This window comes from Pagrus pagrus (assembly GCF_965226575.1).
Source record: "Pagrus pagrus genome assembly, chromosome: 4".
In the NCBI taxonomy this organism is placed as follows: Eukaryota; Metazoa; Chordata; class Actinopteri; order Spariformes; family Sparidae; genus Pagrus; species Pagrus pagrus.
In genome coordinates, this window is record NC_140188.1 from 18,646,787 (window position 1) to 18,672,731 (window position 25,945).

Sequence of the window (25,945 nt, forward strand, 5' to 3'; positions counted from 1 at the left end):
CAGTGTGTAGAGATTTCTTAAGATTTTTCAGATATTTGCAGATAAGGAGGTATCGATTCCATTAATAGTTAGTGAGACATGGATGAATGGCGATGGAGTTACAAATGAGAAGGCTGGCAAGCCAGTGACCGCAATTCGAGACACAATCTTTTCTGACTAACCCTAAGCAAGTGGTTTATGTGCCTATATCTAACCAGAGCATGAGCACAACACTGACAGAAGATACTATTCAAAATGTAACCTGAAGAAACGTGTAGAAATGTAATGTTTCAACATATTCATGGTTTGCATAAACATCCTCACCACCTTGTAGTACTTTTGAGGAACTTACTTGCTCATTGAACCACACAGAAAAGCTCCACTAACCCAGATTTCAGTGTAAAATTAAACTTGTCTTATTGGCTTAAGTCAACACACCACACAAAAGAATGTTATGCTCTGTAATTGAGACCCTGTGGAGTTGATCTGCGAGTGAAACTCTGGCTGAGCAGAGACACCAGCAAGAAATATTCTCTGATTCTACTTTGTATTCTCCTTTATGAGTAAGTAGCTCAGTGTCTATTTGTAGACATTACTATGCAGCTCATAGAGGGCAGACAAACCGAGGAAATGATTAATGTAATGTTCATGCTATATCCTTTATTACGTGACAAAAGTAAATGTTAAACATTGGATATATCAATTGAAAGGAGGGGGTTGCGTAGGCAGCAGGAACACATCTTGTGATCTGATAATAAGTTTGTATTTTGTGACAAAGAGTTTGTTAATTTTTGTTAATAGTAGTCCTCTATAGCCCCTCCGTCCACTCAGGAGGATCCATAATGTGTTTTTAAAATAGTTAGCATGGCTTATCAACAGCAGAGATAAAACACATGAATGACCGCAGGGGGGAATATCAAGCGCAGATAAGGGGAAGCTCCTCCCCCGCCTCCCCAGCAGTTTACACCCAGGTTGAAGCACCTTTCTGCTGTCACTTGTGACTGAAGCTAGCATCATGACTTTGCCTTCCTGCAAAGGTGAACAAAGAGACGAGGTTGAAGGAAACGCACTGAGGGGATAGGAAAGTGATATCAAATGGTGATATGCATGACACGTCTCCTTTCCAGAGAACATTGTCACAGTAAAGGCTCATCTATCACACGGATTTATGGCTGCAGGCCAGCTCTGCAGGATTATTTCATTTCTACAGAACAAGTTAATGTAACTCTTCCATCATTGTGTCTTTATATTGTTCTACCTCTTCATGCATAATCATGAATTGAATCATCACTAATGTGAATAAAAAGTACCGAAAATGTTTGACGTCCAAACACGTGAGTCATCACTCAATACAGACTTAAACCAACAGAGAGAGAGAGAGAGATTAATGAGTGACTCACGAAAATCAGCAGCTACAGGTGAAGTTGAGGTGGAGGTGAGGCTGATGTAATGCCATACGTAAGCAGCATGACTATGTTGATGATGATAATGATGCAGTATTATCACAGTGAGCGGTGTAGCCATAGCAGCTTAGGTGTAACAAAAGAGTGAGCAGAGCATGGCGGATTAAACAGACGAGTGTGTGGGTTTGCGCTGCAAAGAGTGGAGTGTGTGTTATGTGAGTTTAGCGGCACGACTCGACTGTATTTTTGGGTTTTGTTTTTGTTTGCGTCAGAACCTTTGAGGTGTTGAGTGATGCTCAGGCAAGAAGCAAGAGCTAAAACAATAATTAGTCACATAAACGCTGTAGCAGTAACATCTCCTGCAGGGTCAGGTCTATATATGCTCCAAACAAAGTGTCTAACAGTTTCTGAAGACGTCTCTCACAACACCTGTCCAACATTGGCATTGGGCAGGCTGTTTCTGACGGCCTCACTATAATCTACGAGTCTAAGTTTCAAAATATGTTCACAGTAGGTAAGTTAGTAATTATTACCTGTTTCTGTTTCTAAAACTCGAACATTCAAGTTTTTCTGGAGAAGAAAAAAATAAATGATCATAACAAAAGGGTTTGTTGAGCTTATTTTCTGAAGTTTAGAGTTAGTTTGACTCGACAGTCGCCTTGAAATTTGGAGCTGGTTCTATTCAAGCATACAGAACCATCAACTGTATATTGACGCTCTTCTACCACTCAAATGGAGCGTGATTACAAAACTGCTCGTTGTCCATTTGGGAGCACTGCAAACAAGCATTGCACACATGGACATATCATCACATTTTAAGCAAACTGAGTACCAACTTGTTTTATCAGCAATCACATGATCATTCATTCGCTGTCATGCTTGTGGCAACTTGCTTTTGGTCTCCACCAACTCCTGAGGGAAATATGTGGCTCTCTAGCTGCTAAATGCTCCACTTTGTTCACCTGCTAGTCGCTAACTGTGTCTGTGTGCTGTTCGGTGCTGAACAAAGTCCACTTATGACTCCATAGTGTCAATATTCCAATTAAGAGATGCGCATCTCCAAAGCTCTGCTCTGAACACACCATGGGAATTTACACCTTGATCCAAACGTGCAGCAGATTTCTACCAATTTGCTTCCTGATCAACCTGGGACGGGAGCCACACCACTAAATGCATGTGTCGCACCAGTCATTGCAAAATGGTTTATATCATGAGAATGAGATTGTGATACATGTTGAATTAAAATTATAAATGAATACTGTAACTCCTTAGACTTAAGTTTGCATTAAAACCTCTTGTGTCAAAAGTCTGGCAAATGAAATGAAGCAGAAGAAGAAAACGTGTTTAAGTGACAGATTTCTGATTCCCCAAATATAATCTGGCGTTCAGGCCTGTTGTAATCTTGGCCTGTAGACGAGTTGTGCTGTATTGGGTGTGACAGGGCTGGGCGATTTGTGTGACGAACACTGGCTTCATGTTAAGTATCACATTATCGCTATGACAGCTGTAGCTTATGCACACAGATCTATAACAAGTCCTGCAAGTGATGGAGAGGTCTGCATGTGTGTGTTGGATTGTTGTGAAACTGCACAAAGGGGTGTTTTTTCTGCGTAAGCAATGTCGGCATGTGAAGTGTCTGTGCGTTTGTGTGCACATCCTGCATGTGTGTGTGGACGTGCAGTTGGTGAGTGTTTTCTTTTTTCCCCCTCATTTTGTGCGTTGGAGCTAGAATTGGCCTGTCAGTCACAGTAAAGGGTGGAGGAGTGGGAGACGACAGGTGTCGGGGAGCGGGGGAGAGAGGGGAAGAGAGGGAGTGAAAGAGATGGATGAAAGAGCCACAGAGAAGGGCAGAGGAGCGAAGGGGAAGAGGAAGAAAGTGAAGTTTGGGCAGCCGATGTAGAACTTTTGTTCTTTTCCCAAAAGTTTAATGCTAATGGGAATGCAGCAGAAACTACCGAGAGATATCAGGTTTAAAAGTAGAAGTAGAAAAGTCCTTAAGATGAGGAACACATTGTTCAAGATCATATGTATGTCAGTGATAAATTGTTTTGAGCATGACTTAATGTTAATATTGAAAACGCATCTCTGGGGTTAAAGAATTTATAAACCTTTTATATATATTCATACTGCTGAACATTAAGTATTCTGAACAAAGCAGCGATTTCCTGGAATCATTTTTCTGCTTCACAGCGTCGATGTGTTTTAGCTTAAAACCTTTTAATACATATGGGAGCAATAACAACAGTTTGCGTGGAAGAAATAGAAAGTTATCAAAATGTATGAAGCTCCAGTCTAGACCGAGTGCGTTTATAATGCATGTTAGAGGAATGCTTATTGACGGACAGAAATGGTGGAATGTAACTAGATACACTTACTCAACTACTGTACTTAAAGGTGCAATATGTAGGTCATATAACACATGTACCGTCAACTATAAATGCAATCAGCTAGTTAGTTCAGTTAGCCGTGCAGCTAGCAGTCAGCAGTGGCTTCAACCAGGACTCTGACTCTGGAGACAACAAGAACAATGCGGGTACAGGTGTGGACAGGAGAGGCATAAAGCCTGAGAGGTCGGCATCAATCAGCACCAATCTCGGGATGTCTGAGCTGTGCTCGGAATATCACCTCTTCAGATGCAAGGTGGTTTTATGAAAAAAAAGACAAACGTCTGTGACCCAAGAGTGCAATATGTAAGAATTTCTAGTCTGAAGATAACAGATAACAATTTTGACCTTAAGTACAAATCTGAGTTTCAACATTTTGGAAGCCGACTTCTGTAAGGTTGTTATGTCATAAATATACAGTTAGCACCCTCAGCCACGCCCCCAACACAGCCGTAGGTGCAAAAACAGAGGCAGAGTTGTGGTGGAAACACCTGTGGGAGCGTGTTGAATAGAGGTGTGAGAAAACTGTTTTGTTTTCTTTTAACATTAAAGCGAATATGCGTTTTCAATTCGACATGCAAATAAAAGTATGAACATAAAAATGAGCATAATATGGGAAGTGATGTTCACACATTAATGAATCACTAATTATAATCAAGTGATATACATTATTCTGAAATAGGCGACTCTGTACTTTTACTTTTGGTTCTTTATCTGACGCTAATTCTTTCGTACTTTGAAGATTTCAAATGCAGGACTTTCACTGTGGTGTTGCTGCTCTTACTTAGGTAAAAGATCTGAGTACTTCCTCCACAACTGCACAGCCATGACTTCTCGCTGAGAGTGTTACAAAAGCCAGGACAAAGATAAATATTGCACATTATCATGTGAAGGATGCAGAACCAAAAAATCTATAACTGCACAGAAGTGAGACTAATTTTGTATCTATTCGTCTTTGTCCTGCAGCACAATATAAACCACTGAGCACTTCATCTCCGCATCTACAGTACACTGAGAACTGTCTGTTCACACACTTGCTCCCTCTTCTTATTATTCTCTCAAGCACACTCACATTTTGCTCGCACCTTTTCCTTCTTTCAGCTTATCGTCTATCACTCTCTTCTATCTGCTGCTCCTTCTGTCTTCAGATTTGCTCCCTTAAGGTCTCGAGGATGATGGCCATGAATATTTCACTAAACTGCATTCTCAGGTTATCAATAATAAAATGCCATATTCTTATAAATATTCTAAAAATACAGCCGGACTTTGCCTCTTCAGTGGTGCGTTAAAAATTCATACACATCCAGCAAACTGTTAAATCTCCCACCACAGCACACCCATATGAACATGGCTGCTGGACTGTGTGCAGGTGTTTTTCTCTCACTTTTGTGTTTTTTTTTGTGCATGCTTGTGTGTATTTCTGGCACATCTTAAAGCATCTGTAACACACCGTCTCCGAGAAGCAGTCCAGGTCGGTAAAAGCTCGGAAAAGTGCTACGAGAGCTGATTCACATTGTCAACACAGTGAATCATCACAGCCGTATAGTAAAGCACTTTAACATTACAGGCAGTTAGACACACGCAGGCACACGCACACTTGCTCGCCCCAACCCAAACACACACTCCTATGCACACACGCACACACACATCGTTTCCCTTCCTCACCGTGGTGAGATGTCGCAGCCCTGTTGCATGAAGGCTCCCAGTGAGAACCAGAGGGAGTTGAAGATGCCAAACTCATTGGGAGGTTGGTCCGTGGGGCCCAGCTCTGTCGTGCCTTCTTCTGGTTCCTCTGCGTGCCACTCATACGGGCTGAAGCGACTCACCTGGGACAGTAAAGGAAAATAAATGTCATAGATCAAAACAAGAAGAAAAAAAAACTTATTTAAGGTCTTAAGTTAATACAGAATGAAGCAAATTAACAGAGGGAGAAGGAATGTTCATAACAGCTAAACTAAACCACAGAGGACTTCTTGATCCTGTTTGGAACAGAAAAATGTTTTCTTGAATATGCAGACACGCTGGTGTCAGAGGAGTTACCCTGACATGATTTTCTGAAATATCTCACATTGAGTGTCTGTATAATATCCTGCATGCAGACCTGTCTGTGATATTATTCCTGTCTAATAGTAGCCCTTGAAGAATCTTACGTTTCTTGAACACTTGAATGTAACAAAGCGAATGCACGGACTGTACTCCAAGATGAATTTGTGGTACTTGAAATTCACTTGAGTATTTCCATTTTGCACAACTTTATACGGTAGGCTACTTGTCTATGATTTAGCACACCTGTGATAAAGTAAATCATTCGGTGCTCCTTTATGAGTTGAGAGGATTCTCCTTCTATCATACTAAATAAACTATTTTAAAAACCCTCTTGTATTGCTGGAAAATGCATCATCACACATGATGATCTTATAGAATATGATGCACTGCTGTACATTAAACTACCAATCACTATATAAAGCAGGTAAAATCTTTTCAGCCATCATGTCAGCCATACATCTCCAGCAGTAAAATGCAACATACACATTAATGCAGCAGTAATATTAATCTAAAATCATCAGACACAACAGTAAAACACTGACGGGACCACTTCACTGCACTATGGATACTTCTAGCTGCGTTTGCTGATTATTCATTATATAATATATCATACTTTAACTTCAGTGAAGTTTTGAAGTGTTGTAAGTAGTACCCAAAAGACTTACTTGAGTAAAAGTAAAGATATTGTCTTAAAAAAGTCTCTTTTATAAAATTTACTGAAGTAGTAGTAGTTAAAGTAGTCTGTACATACAGTATTCAAATGTTGTATCATCACCAGTATCATCAGAAAACGGCATCCAGCAGTAAAGCTGCCATGAGTCTTCTCTCTTTTATCTACATTATGAAAAATTGAAAATATCCTTAGCCTGAGCCAAATAAGAGATTCTACACTTTCATCTCTAAACCCCAAGCCTTTGAAAAACCATCAAACTGTCACAACGTTGCAATCAAATTTCTAGTCACTCACCAAAAAGAGCACAACACTGACTCCAATGTAAGCGAACACTATGCACATCCAGATCTCGTAGGCCAGCGGGTCCAGGAAAGAGAAGACACCTGGCTTCGACTTCTGCGGCTTCTTGATCATGATGGAGATTCCCAGAGACATGAAGGGCTTCGAGAAGTCGATCACCTCTTCTCTCACCAGCGTGATGGTCAGCGGGGCCACGGCAATTTCTGCTTTCTGGGGAGAAAAGGATGTTTTGTTTAGTCAATTTGGAGCCAACTTTATGTAAAACAGGTGAGTGACGATGAGCAGGAACTGCCTGTGAACTCCCTTGTCTGCAGAAGGGGGAGTCTGACGACAAAGATAAAGGAGGAGGGGGGGATACAATTTGAAACACAAGAGGCTGGTAAAGTAGACAAGCACAGTAAAGGAGCAAGGAGTAACTTAAGGAAATAGGAAAAAGGGTGACTGGTACAGCGGGGGAGAGAGACAGAGGAGGTAGATGGAAAAGCGGCAGAATGACAGAGAAGTAATTCATACGTGGGCATGAAAGTGACACAGCCTGAATATAAAGCAGCCTGCAAGGTCTCACACACACTTGCAAGCGCACAGACACGCACACACACATGCACAATCTGTAGAAGAGTCAAAAACATCATTCATTCAGCACACTGAGTATCTGTTTCTGAGTAGCAGCGTGTGTCTAAACGACGTCTGCAGTCTTAACTGAAAAACAGGCTACAATAACAGCATATCAAACAGCAAGTGTGAGGCATTAGGATGTTACAATGCGAGGAGACCGAACAGCAAAAGCAAAGACAAGAAAGTCAGATGCGATATGGAAAGAAAACATCGGACGAGAAGAGAGAGGAATATCAAAAAGCCCAAACACGCTCCAGAAAGAGACACAAAATAAATGGAGAGCTGCAGACAACAGTGCATGACATGAAAGAAAAGGAGAAGAAAAGTTGCGAAGATAAACAGAAAGTAGAGGACAAACAGACATGAAACAGGGCAGGACAAAGTGCTGAAATCTTACAACGTGTTTTCTTTGTGTGGCAGAGGAGTCATCAGAGAGGACTGCGAGTGTTAGGAACAAATCAAACCTGATTAGTCATTCCAGCGGTTCTGCTGTGTCACCTTCCACTATCCGGATCCCAGAGGCTAATTAATTCTGTCGCTGTTCTGCAGCAACGTCTCCACTTTCACTCTTCCGCTCAGTGACGACTGACATTGTCTTCTGCATGTTGATAAAGTTTGCGTTGAGACAGCAGTGTGAGATCTCAGCCCGTGCATGGCTGTCGGTGGCATAATTAGGCAGCTCGCCAAATTCTCAGGAAGTAAGTGAACCCTTCGACACACTGCGCCTCTGCAGGGAACTGACATGAGGAGACGCGGAGCTGGAGACAAGTTTATGGACTCCGTGAGAGTTGTTTGGAGCATTTCTCAGCTATTTGTTTGATGGCCCATAGTGGGATACACAATAGTAGGAGCCCTGTAATAGTCCTGCATTATATACTGTACGTGTATATGATCTCTATGAAGATTACAGTGTTCAAGTAGTGTTGATCCTGTAACACAGAAGTGTCGATTCAACACTATTCTTGCGTTGTACATGTTTTATTTGTGCCCTTTTTAATGTACAGTAGTACATTGTAAATTTGACATTATGGGTTATTGTGTATAAATGACATACTGGACTTTAATCTGTGTTTCTGTCAAGTTAGGGGGTTTATTCGCAGGAATGGAATATAATATCCATAACTATGTTTTCATCAGTGTATAATCACCTGAAACTAAGAATCGTTGTGTTCTTGTTACCTTACAATGAGCCTTTTATATCTACAGAGGAAGTGGGTCTTCTCCCATGGCGGAGTCTGCCATAAATCCTGCACACTGGACCTTTAATCTGTTTTCAACTGTAGCTGCAACCAAACACTTTGAAAGAAAGTGGGTTCAACAATTCTGAAGACACGGTTTATTACTACAGTATGTTTTGAAGCTGAAAAAGTATTACTTGAATTTTCCTAATTTACCAAATGACCAAAAAATCTATTGAAAACATTTTGATAATCAATAATTGTTCAGTTCTTCTCTCCTGTTTTTCTGGCATAAGATAGGCTAAACAATGGAAAAATATTTCCTATCCGCACTCACCCCATACACAAGCTCTCCGACCATGCCGTTCCATATCTTCGTCTCTGGGTCCCTGGCGCCATATTTCCCATCTGGCACGATGGAGATCTTGTATTTGATTCCGATGTGTTTGGCGATCTCCGAGGCCAAGTCCACACAGTATCCCTCGTACTGGTCGTTGCCTTCATAAAGTTCCCAGTTCTTCTTCAGCATCACATAGGGACCCTCCTACAAAACCAGCATAAGGGGGAGAAAGACACAACTGTTTGGAGGAACATGACAGCAGGGATTATTAAAAAGACGGAAAGTGAAAACTTATCGAGAGGAGACAGCAGTGCGGCTGCAAACAGTGTAGCAGGGTAAAACACATACTGTACAAAGTAAAATGATACCAGTGCATATTATTCCTGGGGAAAATATACTGTAGGTATATATATTTCAAAAGAGACTCGTATTGCTTTTTTATCACACACACAAAAAAAGCACAATTCTATGAAATACACAAATGGACACCAGCATATGAAAGCAAACATTTGATAATAACATTAAGATTATGAAATGTATGCACATCATTAAGAGGGATTGATTAAACCATACACTTAGGTCCAGTAAAAAATCTCACAGACAAACCATCCTACCAGGAAAACACAACAGCCACCCAGAACTTGATAGAAACGTCTGCACAGTTTGTAAAAATGGGAAAAATATTAGAGCTGTTTTTAAAAGCCCATGTCGGAGGAAGATGTTTTAAATCTTGTGTTTCTGACTTCTAGTGCCTTGTTTTATGCCTTCGTCTGACTCTGCATGCCTCCACTGGGACCTGCACCTGACTCAGTACAACACTAAGGCTGAGGGGAGAGAAATGAGCGGAAAAACACAGGCATAAAAAAGCAGAGGGTGACTTCTGTTTTGGTGATCAGTCATAAGGGGTAGAAGGATTTCTGTGCATGCAGTTAAAAACAATGAAAGCAAACAGAGATTTTAATGCTGGTGGGTGCGTCAAGAATGAGACACGAACGCAAGCCCCGGAAACACATTGTTACACCTACACAGGATATCCACAGAGGAAAGAAACGCACACACTGACTTTTGAGCGACAGCGCATCCATCACAAGCATGTGAGTTATGGTATTATGCCGGAGGCTGCTCGCCCTGTAATCCAACTGAAACCAAGCCTATTAAAATGCCATCAAACCCTTTTTAATCAAAGACTAATCTCATCTAATTAATCAAACAGGCTTTCATAATATCCAACACTCCCGAGCTGTGAGACGGTTTATGAAGATCATAAAACACAATACAATATGATAGCATATTTCTTATTGAATTCTTCATTCAGGAAATTGATTCACATTGAAAACAAGTACAGTTTAATCAAAGAGGATTGTAAGCCGACATGTTTTGAAAGGGGTCAAACGAGCAGCAAAGTCACTGACACGCAGATTTGTGAGGACTCGACAGAACAATCTTCAATCCAGGAAATGGAATTACATTGAAAGCAAGCAAGCAGGAAGAGGGCTTTAAAAAAGTTCCTGCAATGGAGACTGAACACTGCAAACAAATCTCACGAAGCGAAGCTGGATTTACAAATTGATCCTCTTTCTCTTCAGTAAACAAAGAGCTAAAAATTAAACCTTTGTCGAAAGGTAAAATGTTATTCAATGTATTTAGATTTAAAATTGATTCATTCTTGAAGAAATATTCTTACTTTTATTTATCCAGTTCTTGGTTTATGACTAATTACCTTCAAAAGACATTCCCATCAGCTACAACTTAACTAATGTAGTGAACATGGTAATAAATACACCTGCTGAACATCACTGTCATTGTGAGCATGCTGGGATACTGATGTTAGCATTAAGCTCAAAGCTTTGCTGTACCGAAGCACTGCCTTCACAGAGCTGCTAGCATAGCTGAAGACTCTGTTTCTACATCAACTTAAATTGAGTTTATCATTAAAGGGTAACTCCACCAATTGTACACATTAAAGTGTGTTTACAGATCTTTGAAAATACTACTGCATATACGAAAAAAAAAGTAGTGTGAAGCCTTTCGTGGCTCCAGATGAAGGTGCATGTAATCTGATAAATTGCCATTGTCACTCATTGCATTGTGGGTAATGTAGGCACCAGGTTTTTAAAAGGAATTAGTCAAAACATATTTTGGGGATGTTCATGTGATTTTTTTGTGTGAAGGCAAATAACAAATATAAAGTAATGAGAATAATCTTAAATACACGTATTAAGGTTGAGAAACAGACACACATTTTAAAACAAACAAAAAACACCCAAAGCACTGCATGATCACATTTCTTACAAAACATTATTCTGCCAGTATGAAATTAGTGGAAACAAAATACATTTCTTCCAAAAACAACCCCCCAATGGGGAACTGAGTTCTTAATTTATGCTGAACATCTCAAACACTTTGTACTTTTATCACCAACGTCATCATCATCGAATACAAAAATTGTCCCTGTTACGTTCAATGTCAGATGATACAAAAACATTTCTCTGAAAATGTCATTATCAGGGACTTTAGCAGGTCCCGGGGCTCTCATTCCATCGACTCATCATGAATCATAATGTTAATGAACGGCAAAACAGTTTCAAGTAAATTCCCTCTGATAGATCAACACCGCCATGAGGAGCGCTCTGTAGCAGGAATAAAGACAATAATAACGATGTGAGCTGAAAGACATGTCTTTAAGGACAATCCCATTACTGTTTATGTCTAATTTACATCTTTCACAATGATCTTGCAGGGAATACCATATTTCTCTACAATCATCAACTTGATGGCTTTCAAACTGGTGAGATATTTACCTTCCAAATGCACCAAATACTACTGACAATAGTGGGAGGTTACAGTTTGTGAGGAAACTTGTTCGGAGGATTATTTTGGGGCAGAGATTCACTCAAGTCAAATTTTATTTTTACAAACCAAAATCACATAGGATTTGTTTCTGTGGGTGAATAACATTTTAGTCTTATCCCCAACTCATCAAATACTGACAATCCCAAAGCGTCAGTAATTGACGAGTTGAAAATCAAATCAACTTTCTTACAAATTGGACAACGAGGGACTATTTGGTTATTTGTGAGCAAGTAAGCAAAAGAACAAATGACGAATGCTGTGACCAGATGACATCGTTATGTTAATCAAATATCATTAAAATTCTGGTGTAGTGGGCCGACTCATTTTGGATGCAGTGAAACACAAATTCTAAAATCTTGAAACGCTTAAATGGGATATTTCTGTCCGTTTAATACGAAGCTACAGCCAGGAGACAGTTAGCTTAGCTTAGCACGGTGACTGGACTCTTATCATTACTGTGAGGCAATCAGCCGAGACTCCAGGAAGTCACTGTACGTCAGTCTTTATGCTAAGCTAACTGGCTGTTTGCTCCAACTACACAACAATACGCAAACACAAGAGTGGTGTCACCCCTCTCCTTTTTTTACATCTTGAAAAATGTAAAGTCTTTTTTCCTACTCGTCTGACATTAGTGAATCTCAAGGGAATCATTCACTTGTGTTAATGAGGAGAACACAACCACCTCAGTTACCTCAATCAAATTAGCCTCAGCTTTATTATGTTAGAAGTTCAAGTGTTTGAAATCAGAGCAGGCCGCTTAATTTGACTGAAGAGTTAATTTATTATTATGCAACAACTGCACATAAACAGACACACACAAGCCAGTAAGAGCTCTGCTGTTTCTACTTTAAAGCCTCCTTCAGGTCTGTTATCAGTTTGCCCCAGACGCCTTTGTCTTGGTGTGAAGGTGCCAAGGCTCTGTGTGTTTGTGTTGTCCTGCATGATGGCGCATACAGGGAAGAACGCATCATGGGTGGGTGTTGCATGTGCCAACAGAAGGCATGGCAAGAAATGGGAGGTGAAAATGGGAGGAAAGGCGAGTCTCTAGAGGCTGAAAGGAAAAGAAAGGGACGGCGTGGTAAATAAATTGGAGGATATGCAGATGGAGAGAGGGATGTGGGGCGCGTTGGCTGCGTGAAAGTATAGAAGAAAGATGAAGGGGCAGATCAGAATACAAACAGATAGCTACAGGGAGAATAGAGGACGGATAGGACTGGAAAAAGGGGGAAGCATGAAGGAGAGATAAAGAGGGAATATGACAAAGTGAAAAATGAGGAGGGAAAGAGGCAGAGAGCAAGAGCGGGTATAGGATGAACAGACCAACATGAAGAGAGGGAGCAGCTTTGTAGAGGCAAATGGTTGGTGCTGATAAGACATGAAACACTTCACACTGGAGCCAAAGAGGCAGACAGGACTTGCTATGTAAGCCAGTTAGCCAGCCAGTGAAAACAGGCACCCGACTGGACAGTCACTTAACTGTCCCGTCATCCATCCAGGCTGCCAAACAGACACGCAATCAGTTCAGCATTTAAAAAGCCGGACTGTCACATAACGAGTTAGCCGACCACAGAGACATTTAATCAGCCCGCGAGCCGTCCATTCAGATGACCAGAGGGGTAAGCCAGGCAGTCGGTTAGTCACAGCCCGCTTCAGTCAGTCAGTTGGTCAATCAGTCCATTCATTCATTAATTACTGCAATTACACTACATAATCATCTATCTAGTCACATATTAGAGCGTGAGTCAGCATGATTATGTCACAGATAGTCAGCCATAGAGAGAGCAGCCAATCAGCCAGTATCCTGCAAATGTACCTTTCCACATGTGACGGATATAAACTATGAACATTTCAACATGTGAAATTCACATTTAACTGTCACATGTAAATTACATAGACTCATACATGATTGGCTTTTTTGTGCATGAGGAAACAAAACACGGCACATAAAATGTCAGTTTGAACATTTTCATACATTTTCACATAGCGATTGGCTATTTACATGTGAACCAAAAGCCTAATATTTGAAAATAAAACAGTAATGGGAATTCTCATTACTCCGGGATTTGCTTTTTTCTGCATGTGGAAACCTGTCAGTTCAACAGCTTTTCATGCTAAGTAAGTCAGCCCGTCACAGAGACAGTCACAAGTCAGTTACACGTCGTCCGCAAGGTAACTACCCAGCCCGAGGCCGAGTCCCACCAATGATTCGACCTTTTAAAAGAGTCACTGTCGACCAGCAGCCACACTAATTTTCGTTAGACAATATTTTGGCTGAACTACTTCTATATTTCTCCAAAGCCAACACTTTCAGACGCTTGCATATTAAGTCTTCTGTAATTTGACCTACTTTATACGATCACATAAATAATGTACCTTCCTAATATCAATGTCCCAACTTCAGCTCTGTGTATTCATAAACACACTGTAGGAGCAAGTCTGACAGTGAGTTGACCATTTTCATGGCTCTGTGTGCTGCACCTAAGCACGCTGTACTTTCTGATTATCCATCCATCATAAAAAATACATTTAAAGGCAAATTCAATAGATTTTTTTTATAATTAAATATCATATTAAAGTCAATTAGACTGCATTTTGAATGCTGTGGTTAGCTAAGACAAAAGCAAAAGCATTAAAAAGAGATTGTCATATACTGACGGGTTATGTTAGGTACAGCAAGTACTTAAAGGCAAATGACAACAGGCTCAACCCATTTGCTCACACGGGTTGTGTTTGTGCAAATATCTGTGCGTATGCGTATGTATCTAATAGTGTAAGGCTCATATATATATCCCTCCTCATTTGTCAGTTGGATGGTGACTTAACTTAAAATTGTTTTTCATTAGAATCATGCTTTTGGACATCCTTTACTCTACCACCTTTAATGTTAACAAACATGTAAGATACTAGTATGACACTGTAAACCTATTAAAACACTTAAATGGTGACATTTCAATGTGAAGTCTGTGCATCTCTTGTGCTTCAGACAAGCGCCCCTAGCGTTGAAAACCTTTCCATCCAGGTGTAGAGCTCTCAGAGGAGCTGAAATACAGGAGAGGAAAGTTGGCCGAGTGAGCATGACTGAGTAGATTTACAGAGTGACGGAGCAGAAAGAGCAGGACAGAGGGAGAGCGGTATCCAAAGGCGAGCGCTGCAAAATGCAGGAGGACTGACAAAAGGACCTGTCCATGTATAATTCCCCTCCTACACCTTCGCTCAAAAGACAAACAGAGAGAATGTGAAAATATAGAAAAATATTACATTTTTTACACTGTAGGTGCTTTGTAGTGTAATACAGAAGGTGGCGGTGACTCTGGTGTCCTCAAAAAGACTGAAAAGAATGTGAATTAACATCGCTGTCCAATGGTCCGGTGATTTTCTGTAGCCAAATGTCAAATCTTGACAGAATCCCTCGCAGAGCTCTCGTCCAACTGTGGCTTTTGTCATGAGAGGAAGACAGGCGCACGGTGAGCAAGGCATCCCAAAACATGACAGCTGTGTCTCGTCTTTCTTTGTGTCTGTGTTAATGGAGGGAAAACCACTTCTAAACAAATAAACAATTCCGAAACAAAAAAAAAAAACACCTTTTGAAACAAATTATGCATAAAGAGAAAAGCCCTCAGGACAAAACAAAAACAGAGCACAATGAGTCTTTGTACAGAGCTTTAAAGACGCTCAGTCTATCAGTCTGTCTGTCCTCTGTCTTTCCCGAGGGTTTGCGACTCAGGCGAGTCTGCGTTTCAGTCTGTTGCTCTGTCTGCAGACCCGGCATCAGTGTCGCAGCAGAGGCTTCCTCATCATCAGAGGCTGCAAAGAGGAGGAGGTGGCTGAGCTAACGTTAGCCAAGGCCTGCTGAGGTCACCATCCACAGAGAAATATGCAGGTGGGGAAGGCATGGAGGTTAATATGAGGACGGGACGTGGGGGTTGAAGAGATGAGTGGAGTTAAAGATAGACAGCAAGACAGAGAGAGAGAGAGAGAGAGAGAGGATGTTGGCATTGGGAAAAATCAGATGATAGACAGACACGGGAGGGAAGAAACGAGGAAGGAACAAACATCGAGAAGACGAATGCAGTGATGCCAAATCCACACTCATCTCTTTTACAGCCACACAAACTGAATGCAATTATAAACACAAGCCAAACAGTCATACAGCAGAAAACTGTGATGTATTCATTAACATAACAGTTCATAACAGTACAACATGATATATACATTCTCAAAATAGGATTTTTTATCAAAGAATAACAACCTGCCCTTTGATTTATCTGAGTGTGTTGATGTGTTTTGCTTGTTTTGGGTCTGGGTGTGGGCACCGCACCACACACTGCGCTGAGGTGTAATACATTGCCAGTTGAAGTGTGCATGTCTGGAGGCGGGGCTGTCACTGGGGACATTTAGTCCAGCTGAATTCATTTTTCTCCACTCTTTCCTGCAGCATGTGCGGTCCTTTCCCTCTGTGCGGACCTGGCTGGTTGCTCCCCATTCTGGCCACCGGAGGCACTGTAGACTTCCGCTTGTATCATCAACTCATCATTGAAAAGTTGTCCATTTATAGGTGTTTTGTGTGAGCAATGCTTTACTGTAAGTGCAACTACAGATATCGTGGCGATGCTTTAGAGTTTGCTGGATGAATCAATGTGGCTTGAAACAAAATGCTGAATTGCCAAAGCTCAAGCATCTGTGGCTTGTTTTATCTGCGGGCTGAAATTAGTCCTCTTAGTTGCTTTCACTTGCATCACTTTGCATGCCCAATTGAATTAGACTGATTGCCTTTACAGGAAGGGGATGGCCACCATAAAAAGGCTGCAGATGGGTCGAGTGAAATCAAATGTAAGCAGAGGATGTGCACAAGTCCACCGAATAGCCCTCCTTCATCCGTGTTTGTAGAAGAAAGCGGAATAATTACACCGGGCTGCAGACCGGTGTCTATGCGAAAGCCATTAGAAGAGACTGGACTGAGGTCGTTTCTAAATGGTGATCCGAGGTCAGTTTTAGATTTGCCTACTAATGAGACATTAGTGTAATCTTCCAGCTGGACAAGTGCCACTCCCTCCTAGCTGTGCTGTGAGTGCTCGCTACAGCTCGTACAGCTCCAACCTGATTTTTCTTTGACATTCACGAAAACTCTGCCACGTGACACCCCTGTTGCACTTCACCCCCTGGCTTTCTGACACTGAATGTATCCTTTATGGCCACTAAGGAAAGTACATATCTGCCCCCAGCCCATGGTTCAACCATAAACTCTATCTATGACTTGCACAGTGATTAAAAAGTGTGCCTCCTTGTACCTACCTATCTTATACAGATACCAATTTTTCATTTCATTTATGTACAAATTTTACTATGGGCATTTCATATATGTTATAAACCTATATCTCCATACAGTATATTGAAGAATGTATGTATGTAATAAACATATACTACCTTAAGGTAACATACAGGGACATATATGTGATATATTACATTTCTGCATGGGGTAGCAGTGTCCCCTTTCTAATAAATAAATGCTGTTGTATCGGATCGGTGCATAGACTTTTGTTCTCGCTGTTATTGATTCCACCATTTTAGGCAGTGTCACAGGCATTTTCTCTCTCCTATACCATTTTGCGATCGCTTAGAAGTGTTTTGTAAACCCTTGCGGGGGTCCCAAACCCCAGGTTGATCATCTTTTCTACAACAGATTTACACCTTTTTGCATCTCCGTCACTCCAAGCCTCTACTTGTGATAGAGCTGGAAATTCAGGTGTGAGCAAGGTTTTGGTGAAATTGGGTTTTGGGATTGAAAAGACTGAATGTCAGTGTTGAAGGACAGCTTCAAACTGTAACCAAACTATGCAGAAATGAAAGCAGTCTGAGGGTACATTACCATGATTGTTGTCACGACTACCGTCCGGTTCTCCATCGCTGTGCTGTCATTGGACAGAGCATTTTCATTCTGGACCAAGACGAGTTTGTCTATGTCGTTCCAGTAGCCAATCTGAGAGAAACAGGGGAATAAAAAAGAGAGAGCGACCAACATTCAATCAGACGGCTTTATGGCGCAATTCAAGCTTCAAATATGAAATTTAAAATGTTCACAATTAAATTAAGATAGACAAAAACAGATTAAGAGATATAAATAAGAAACAGAACTTATGTGAGATGAAGGTAAGGAATAGAAAGTTTAAAAAAAAAAAAAACGAGTCAACAGAATGAGCTCATTCAAGAAGATTTCCCATCGGAACTGTAGAAGATATTGAGAGATCTTCAGCGAGAGCCAAGAACTTTCAATAAACACACATTGCTGTCGAAGGAACACTTGAGAAGCGGGAACATGGTGTTACTTCTTTATTATAGGTGCTACTCGTATCCCTTTTTCCAGTAAAGAGAAATTATGAGTGCTTTCAACCTGGGCCTCATCCTCCTACTTTTTCCTGTTATGAAGAAGGATTATGTTCAAACTTTCCTTATTTTCGTCACTGTGGAGTTTTATGTACCCCCGGGTTGTCTGAGAGCTGCTCTCCAACGGGCACTCCAAAGAGCTTTTAAGACACAAGCTGCGATGGTTCAGTCGCACTTCCGTATCTGAAGATATTTGTCCTTACAGTAAGACGTTTATTAACTAAGAAGCATGAAGATGATTATGCAGAAAATGAATACATTTTTCAACAATCAGCCACCATGAGGGATTAAACGAGAAAAATTCGGCACACATTGAAAACTAGAGAAGCTCTCCTTGCACAGTATCAGTAAGCGACGCGTCTGTTCTTCCAGTAGTGATCAAAAGTAACTTTCACTTTTCTGCTGAAGCGATTAAAAACATCACCACACATACATCACATAAACTGAATGGAATAAGTTGACCATGGGATGTAAGTGTTGTTTAGTTTTGCTTTCTAAGCCATGAGGAGAGCCTACCTTGCGAGGTCCGTTGCTCTTCAGTTCAAACACGTCCATGGTATAGTTGACCCTCCGACCGTAGTGATCAAACTGAATGTTCCCAGTCAGGCCTTGAATGCGTACCTGGATTTATATCAACAATTACAGTAAGAATTGGCGAAAAGGTTGATTTGGCAACTATTTTTTAAATTTTTTTTGCGTATGTTGCAGCTGTACAATCAGTGTTTTTACAAATAGTTAAACGGTTTAACATGAAACAGCAGCAGAGGAGATATTTGGTTTGCATTACAGGAAATCAGTGAACAATGAGCAGTGAGGGTCATGTCAGTGAGGTCTCCACAAGTAAAGCATTACAAGTTTGTTTGTTACAGTAAGTGTGTCTGGACTGTGGTGGGTGCTCCATCAAGGTCCCAACAACAATCTACAACTATAATAAATAAATATATATATATAAAAATATATAATAATAAATAATAATATAAATGTATTTATATATAAATATATAAATGTCACCATGAATTTGTGGAACGTTTCCTTGTTCTTCATGCCAGCTGTCTAACAGACTGCGTTTGTGCATGTGTTTGTGTGTTTATGAAGCATTTGCCAATCTGTTTATACTGACATACACAACATTAAACTTGCGCCGACCTGCTTGAGAGCACGCTCCATGTCTATTCCTTGGTTCCAGGGAGCAGCAGGATTTGCCAGGCAGTCACCAGCATTGCCGCGACGACTGATGTCAATTTTCTGACGGCGGAGGGTGCGGAAGGCCTCAGCCATCACAAGGACGCCATCATATGTTAGAGATGAGGTATACTGAAGAATGGAGGACAAACAGGGAGAAAGAAAAGAAATGTTCTCATTTTTGTTTGACAGGAAAATAAATCTTTGTCAGAGAGTGTGGCCAGAGCTGGGAACTTTCAGTAGATTTAATAGAGTCTTTTTTTTACACAAGTATCTGCACTTCTACTTGAGTAAATAATGTGTGTACTTTTGTCGAGTTTCGCAGAGATCAACCATCAGGTAATGCAAAATATTCGAACTGTGAGTTTCTAAAAATGAGTATTAAATGTTCTCCTTCTTTACTGATATAAAGAAACCTGTAACATCAGAAAACATTAACGTAGAAGTACTGTTTCTACTGTTATCCTGCACTGGAGCTCAGAGCATCTTAACATACATCCATGTGGACTAACCTCATCAGTAGGCAAACATGCTGACCTGTGCCTCAATTTGTCTTACGACTCTGACTTTTATTTGACTTCCACAGTTAACACCGGTGAACATCAATCACCACCACTGTAAATGTAACATCCCTGTAAATGTGCCACTTTTAGACAGGCTTATAGTTTTAAAATATACAGTCACTAGGCCATTAAAATGACATTAAAACTATACTGTAAATCTGTTCATGAAATCCACTTTGTTAGAGGGAATTCCCTTAGATGTTGAATTTAGGGTCCCTGGATTAATACATGGGGTTTCATTGGGTTTTATTCAAGGATGCCGCACTTAAGGAGTGAGTTGTTGATGTGTAAGGGAACTTAGTAAGACAACGAGAATATCAGCAGCTGTTCTCTAATGAAACTCTAAAAAGTTGTGGTGATCTTGACAGATTGTTTGACAAATTCATTACAGGTAAGAAGACACAGCGCAGCAGGGAACAGCACCACACACACACTCAGGAGCAACAAACCCACCCTGCCCACACACACACACACACACACACACACAGCCCCACACAGACAGAGGCAGTCAAACACTCAGCGGGCTGCCTTCACATCACGGCGGAGACAAGCGGTGAGATGAAAATGGGAGGAAAGAGGGAAGTCGGCTGAGAGACTCCGCCGACGCTCTCCACGCCTCTCCAGGTGGTTTTCTCTCTCACTGACATCCCTTGATTTGTATCCCAAAAGGCGTGTTTTGGAAGGCTGCACAACCATGTCATCCACCTTTCATCACTCCCCTTTGAAATGAGAGAAGCCTTTAGGCGTGCGACTGACAGATGACGAGTATAGAATCCAAATCAAGGAGTAAACAACAGCAAAACTGAGCCAACTAGCAAAGTGTTTTCTGTGTGTGTCAGGTGTAGGACAGAAACACCTCGGGGACACAAATGAAACAGTGTAGGCTTTGAAACAACACCGATTCGAGGATCAGTTCAGTCTCTGAGCTCAGCTAAAATCCACCAATTAAAACAGATTTTCTATGTAAATGTGTATCGTCGGATAGGATAAAACATACAGCCTAATATAGGTTTACTCTGCAGCTCTGTATCAGACCAAGGAGCACATTTATAAATGATGTATGCAATAAAAGAAAGCATGTGCCACTTTTCACACAGAAACTAAGTGTTATAAAAAATGAATGACGTACATTTAGAATGTACATATCTGCATTCATGCTTTACACCAAAGACTGAGTGAACTGACTTGAGTGAAATAAAGCAACACTGCAAGCATAAGATGTCGTACAGTAGTCAATCTTTGTCGGTAGGTCGGACCACCACTTGGGTCCAGACTGAAATATTTACAACGACAACTATTGAACGGCTCATCATATTTGGCACTGCCATTCTTGTCCCCTCAGAACGCATTGCAACAACTTTAGTGATCAAGCAGCTTTGAATATAGTGCCATTACCAGGTTTAATGCTTTGGATTGTGATCAAATATTTGCAGAACTAACAACACTGCCAACAGCTGTAATCTGTGTTTGTTGCTAATTAGCAAATGTTAGCATGCTGCCATGTTAGAATAAAAAGATAAATTTGGGTAACATTATAGGTGATAGCATTTACTGTAGCTCAAAGCACTCCTGAGCCTAACCCTGCAATCCAAGTCAATAGTTCCAAGGGAACTAAGCTTACGTGGTATAATAGGAATGGGACAGCACTGTGAAGTTTCACTTAACCTTGTAGGTTTTGGACTTTTTATTTTACGTCAAAGTCAGTGAGTTTGTGAGTCTGGACATTTGGATTGGGCCCCAGTGAATCTGCTCAGGAAAATTGTAGCAAACAGATGTTTGCATGGCAAGTCTCTAAAATTCAGAAGCATCTACAGCAGCTGATTTTTCAGATTAGCACACTTAAAAAGAGACAAGAGGAGTAGCCTGGTACTGCATGCTCGCAATGACTTCTATCAAGCACACATTAACTGAACGTAAAAGGAAATGGCAACTTCAAAGTTGCTACAGGATGATTCACAATGCAAACAATACATACAATTAGAAGTGATAAGGTATTTGTTCACTGGGTGCGCCACAATGCTGTGTAATGTCATGTTTGTTTAAGTCGGTGAAGTCGGGCTTGGTGGATCTTGTTTCCAACTTGAAATTCTGACTTGGGTGTTCGTGGCTGCAGACAATGAGTCTTATTCAATTACAAATCATACAATAGAGCCTCAAGAGTGTTCTATATACAGTATCACCAACATCGAGTACTGGGTTGTGATTTTGTCATCAGCATGTGATATTGGAGTGTAGATAATGACAATATAATCAGGTAACAGATGTGGAATCAGTCATTAGTCTATTATGACCCACTATGTCAGCATAGGGACATAAAAGCTGTCTAGTTTATGTCCAAAACTTAGACATAGACATACCAGCATTGTTTAAGGAATAACTATGCAATTTGCAATTCTACTAATGCATGTGTGCGTGATAATATAAATGCAGTGATTTATAAATCCATTACAAACACTGCGTATGTGCTGCTTTTTAATGATATTAAATAATGTCACTATAGACTGTAGCAGAGGGAACGTAACATAGCGGATGCGGGCTAATAACCACACAAAGCTCTGTCATTAATTTTTCTTGTCAAATGAGATGTGGAACTGAAATGAAAAATTAAGACAGTAGCTTTAAAACCATTTGGACATGCATATTTAATTTATAAAATGAGCTCTGCACCGGTGTCTGGCAAACATTTCATGCTTTTCACACAGACAAATATTGATAAAGGCAGCCCCATTATCTGTTAAATATGCTAATGCAGATGTTGCAGACCCATTCATATTCTGATCAAACAATTAGAGAACGTGCGCGAGAAAAATGTGAAGGAAAAAGCCCAAAGAAGACTGTGACATGAAGAGGATATGTGGCTGCATTTTGATGAGGTTATTAAATGATCCAGGTTACTGATTGTTTTCATTACATTTCACCATGAATCTCCAGGCACACCAGCTGAGAATCACTGGGTGAAGACATTTTGACTGATGGCCAAAAGCAGTTAACTCAAAAACCCAGTCTCCAGCGCAAGAAGTTCCTGATAGTGATTTTCACACTGCACATTATTATACCAGAGTCCTGCTTGGCCTGAGGCTACGAGTTGGCCCAAGGCTAACTGAGCTCAGTTTTTACACAGCAACCAATTAGCCCAAAGCAATTTGGAGGCATCTGTTGTCACTAGAGATATCTGGTTTTGTGTTATTGTGTTAAATCATTCAAATCATGTTGTCTTGTTTGCAAAAGGCCGAGGTAAAACATCATTTATGGAATTCAATCAAAGATTTTCACAAAGTTATGTAGAGTTGATCAGCTGCAGTTGTGTTTAACTTCGTTTTGTATATCTGAGCATGCTTACTGACATAATAAGGCATAATAAGTGTACCTCTGTTAACACACGAACTTGTGTTGTTGTGTGAACGGTAGGAGGTTGACTGATGTGTCCCACATCCACTAATGAGAAATTTATCAGGCCAATCAGAGAATGATGATTAGCCAATTAATATGGTCCTGGGTGAAAAATGACATTCCAATAACGAATGAATATGACCATCAATACGTATTTACAGCATTGAAAATCACACACAGCATCACCTTTTTAAAGTCACCACAGTGTGTACAGTATGTGTATGTGCGTGGGTGTGTCTGTGTCTTCTTAGAGCCAGGGACAGAGTGCTGCAGTATGATGTATTTTTAATAGGTAGGTGGACATATTTCCAGTTAATATATGCACAAATCCAACGCAATTGGCAGCAGGTCATTACCCGGTCAATAGAGGTGTGCTGAAGGAGGAGAGGTAGACGGACAGATAGGTAAAGGGGAGTGGTAGAGAGTAAATACAGGCACATTAATGTGACAGAGAAAGGGACATGGGTAGTGAGAGAAAACAGACACTGACGATGGAGAATGGAGAGAAGAGAAGGGATATACAGTCAGAGAGATAAAATGATGCATTTTGGATACAGAACTGGATGGAAAGTGAGGGAAAGTGTCCTGTAGGAATATCATGTAACAGACAGATATGAAAGAGAAAAAAACCCTCTTCAGTCTGAATAATCTGCATGCATCACGTCAACCTTGACACTTACTCACTGAGTCATGGAGGAATTTATGTATTCAATCATAGTAGGATCAGCCAATTCACCTCTCCGACATCCTGAGGTCACACTCTGACTGGCTGAGAATCTGAACCGAATGCACCATGTCACTGTCTGAATGGTTCAAATGCAGCACATCAGCCCGTGACTGGTTACCTGTTTGAGGCTGAATTTGACTTCTGTGTTGAATTTCATGTCCGGAGAACTATTTGCACACCGATTCCACCACCCCTAAATGTGTGTGTGTGTGTGTGTCTGGTGTGTACGACGGTATACTGACGGTGTGTTATGGTGGAAAATTTGTTTCCTGAATAAGCTAGCTGAGGTAGTATGTGTGGGCTGCTGGAGAGAACAGCATTTCAAAAACAAGCCCCGCCACTGCAATTACCTCAAACAAGGTAATGGCAGCTCTTTCAGGCACAAGTTTTCCAATCTGTATATTTGATGAGGATGGGACAGAATATCTTAATCACCTTGGGTGGACTTTCAGATCCAGGGTACTCTCTCTGATCCAGTTTGTTCCAGCGCTGCATCAGTTTAATAACGATCGGCCTGCTGAAGTCCACCAGCTGGAAACCAGTCACATTGGCACCGCCATGCATGAATCTCTCCAGAGATATGTCCTTAAAGCCCTGATGAAGAAGAGAGAGAACAATAGAGAGAGGAGGGATGATTCGAATTATCCCAAACCAGTTACAGTAGGGAGGAAGTGGACTACAGAACCAGTCGACAGGATGTGCGCACCTTTGCTGAAACATCATACTCCACATACTTCAACAGTTTACCTGATTATTTATAGCTCTGATTAATGTGGAGTGCGACTCTCCACAGCTGCGAGAGTGACTCCGTGCAGAGTGACACTTTGCAGTGAAGTGGTCGTGGAGAGGCATCCATTTGGGAACAGGCCATAGACAGAGGTAGAGAGTGAAGACATGTGAGGGTTATCTTGGGTTGATGGATGCTAATTGCTAAAAGCTCTAAGAACCGATCTAGCATGACCTTAGCTCACTGGCCCTTTTTTCATCGTCCTGGAGAGAAATGCGGTGGAACAGATTTTAGTGATTAAGGCTGAAGCAATACTTCATTTGCTAGGGTGAGATCCTGCAGCTATGACTTTGTCGAGGAGAGACAAGTCATAAAATACTCATTTTAAATAAAGGGAGAAACAACGTCTGCCTCACCATTGATAACTCTACTGCCTCCCTCTTCACACATCCGCAACCTTGGAGTCATTTTCAACAGCAGCCTCTCCTTCAAAACAACACCTCAATCAAATCGCCAGATCTGTCTTCTTCCACCTAGAAAACATGGCTTATCTCGGCCCATAACTCTGATCCATGTCTTCATCACATCCATACCTGACTACTGCAACAGCATGCTATCATCCAAAGTCCTAAATAAACTCAATCTAGTACATCTAGAACTCTGCTGCTTCTGCTGCTGTGGATCCTATCAAAGTACTTCACCTCACTCACAAAGTCCTCCATGAGGCCCCTTTCCTACCGCCCGACATGCTCCACTACTACGTTCCTCTCGACAGCCTCTGCTCCTCTGATGCCAACCTCCTGTCTCCACCACTCAGGACCAATGGTGCGTTCCAATTACCCCAGAAGTTTGAAGTCGGAGCCGGGAATGACGTCATTCCAGAGTCGACTGCATCCAGTACAAGAAGTTGAAATACCAGTTCTAGCAAGGTTAGAGATTGTTGGCTATTGTATATGGTATTACATGATACTGTGGACATACAAACAGATAAGACAGGATAATAAACTGTTCATTCAACAGCTTTCACAGCTGTTGTTTTGCTTAGCAGCCATCTTGGATTTTTAAGTTGGGTTTGGTGAGGTGCGTTTCGACTTTCCGAGTCGGAAATACGACTTCAGGGGGCATATCAATGTTGTTTTCCTCTATAATTATGTTGTCTTAAGAGTATCATGAAAATCGAACTGGCAAGCATGGTTAGCTTTTT

The 25,945-nt window shown here is 41.0% G+C and overlaps 1 protein-coding gene across 5 annotated transcripts in view; it reads right to left on the bottom strand.

The window, feature by feature from the left end:
- The window catches only part of gria4a (glutamate receptor, ionotropic, AMPA 4a), a 113,176-nt gene that overhangs the window by 30,513 nt on the left and 56,718 nt on the right, over positions 1 to 25,945 (bottom strand). For 4 of the 5 annotated variants that reach the window (XM_084351685.1, XM_084351684.1, XM_084351687.1 and 1 more), the window contains exons 7-13: positions 24,450 to 24,608; positions 19,299 to 19,466; positions 18,669 to 18,773; positions 17,638 to 17,748; positions 8,916 to 9,122; positions 6,780 to 6,995; positions 5,432 to 5,592 (exon numbers count right to left, since the gene is read on the bottom strand). In XM_084351685.1, coding sequence (XP_084207811.1) covers positions 5,432 to 5,592; positions 6,780 to 6,995; positions 8,916 to 9,122; positions 17,638 to 17,748; positions 18,669 to 18,773; positions 19,299 to 19,466; positions 24,450 to 24,608 — 1,127 coding nt within the window. Of the gene's footprint in view, positions 1 to 5,431; positions 5,593 to 6,779; positions 6,996 to 8,915; positions 9,123 to 14,363; positions 15,576 to 17,637; positions 17,749 to 18,668; positions 18,774 to 19,298; positions 19,467 to 24,449; positions 24,609 to 25,945 lie in introns of those variants that run through there. The other variant, XM_084351688.1, reaches the window with a different exon arrangement.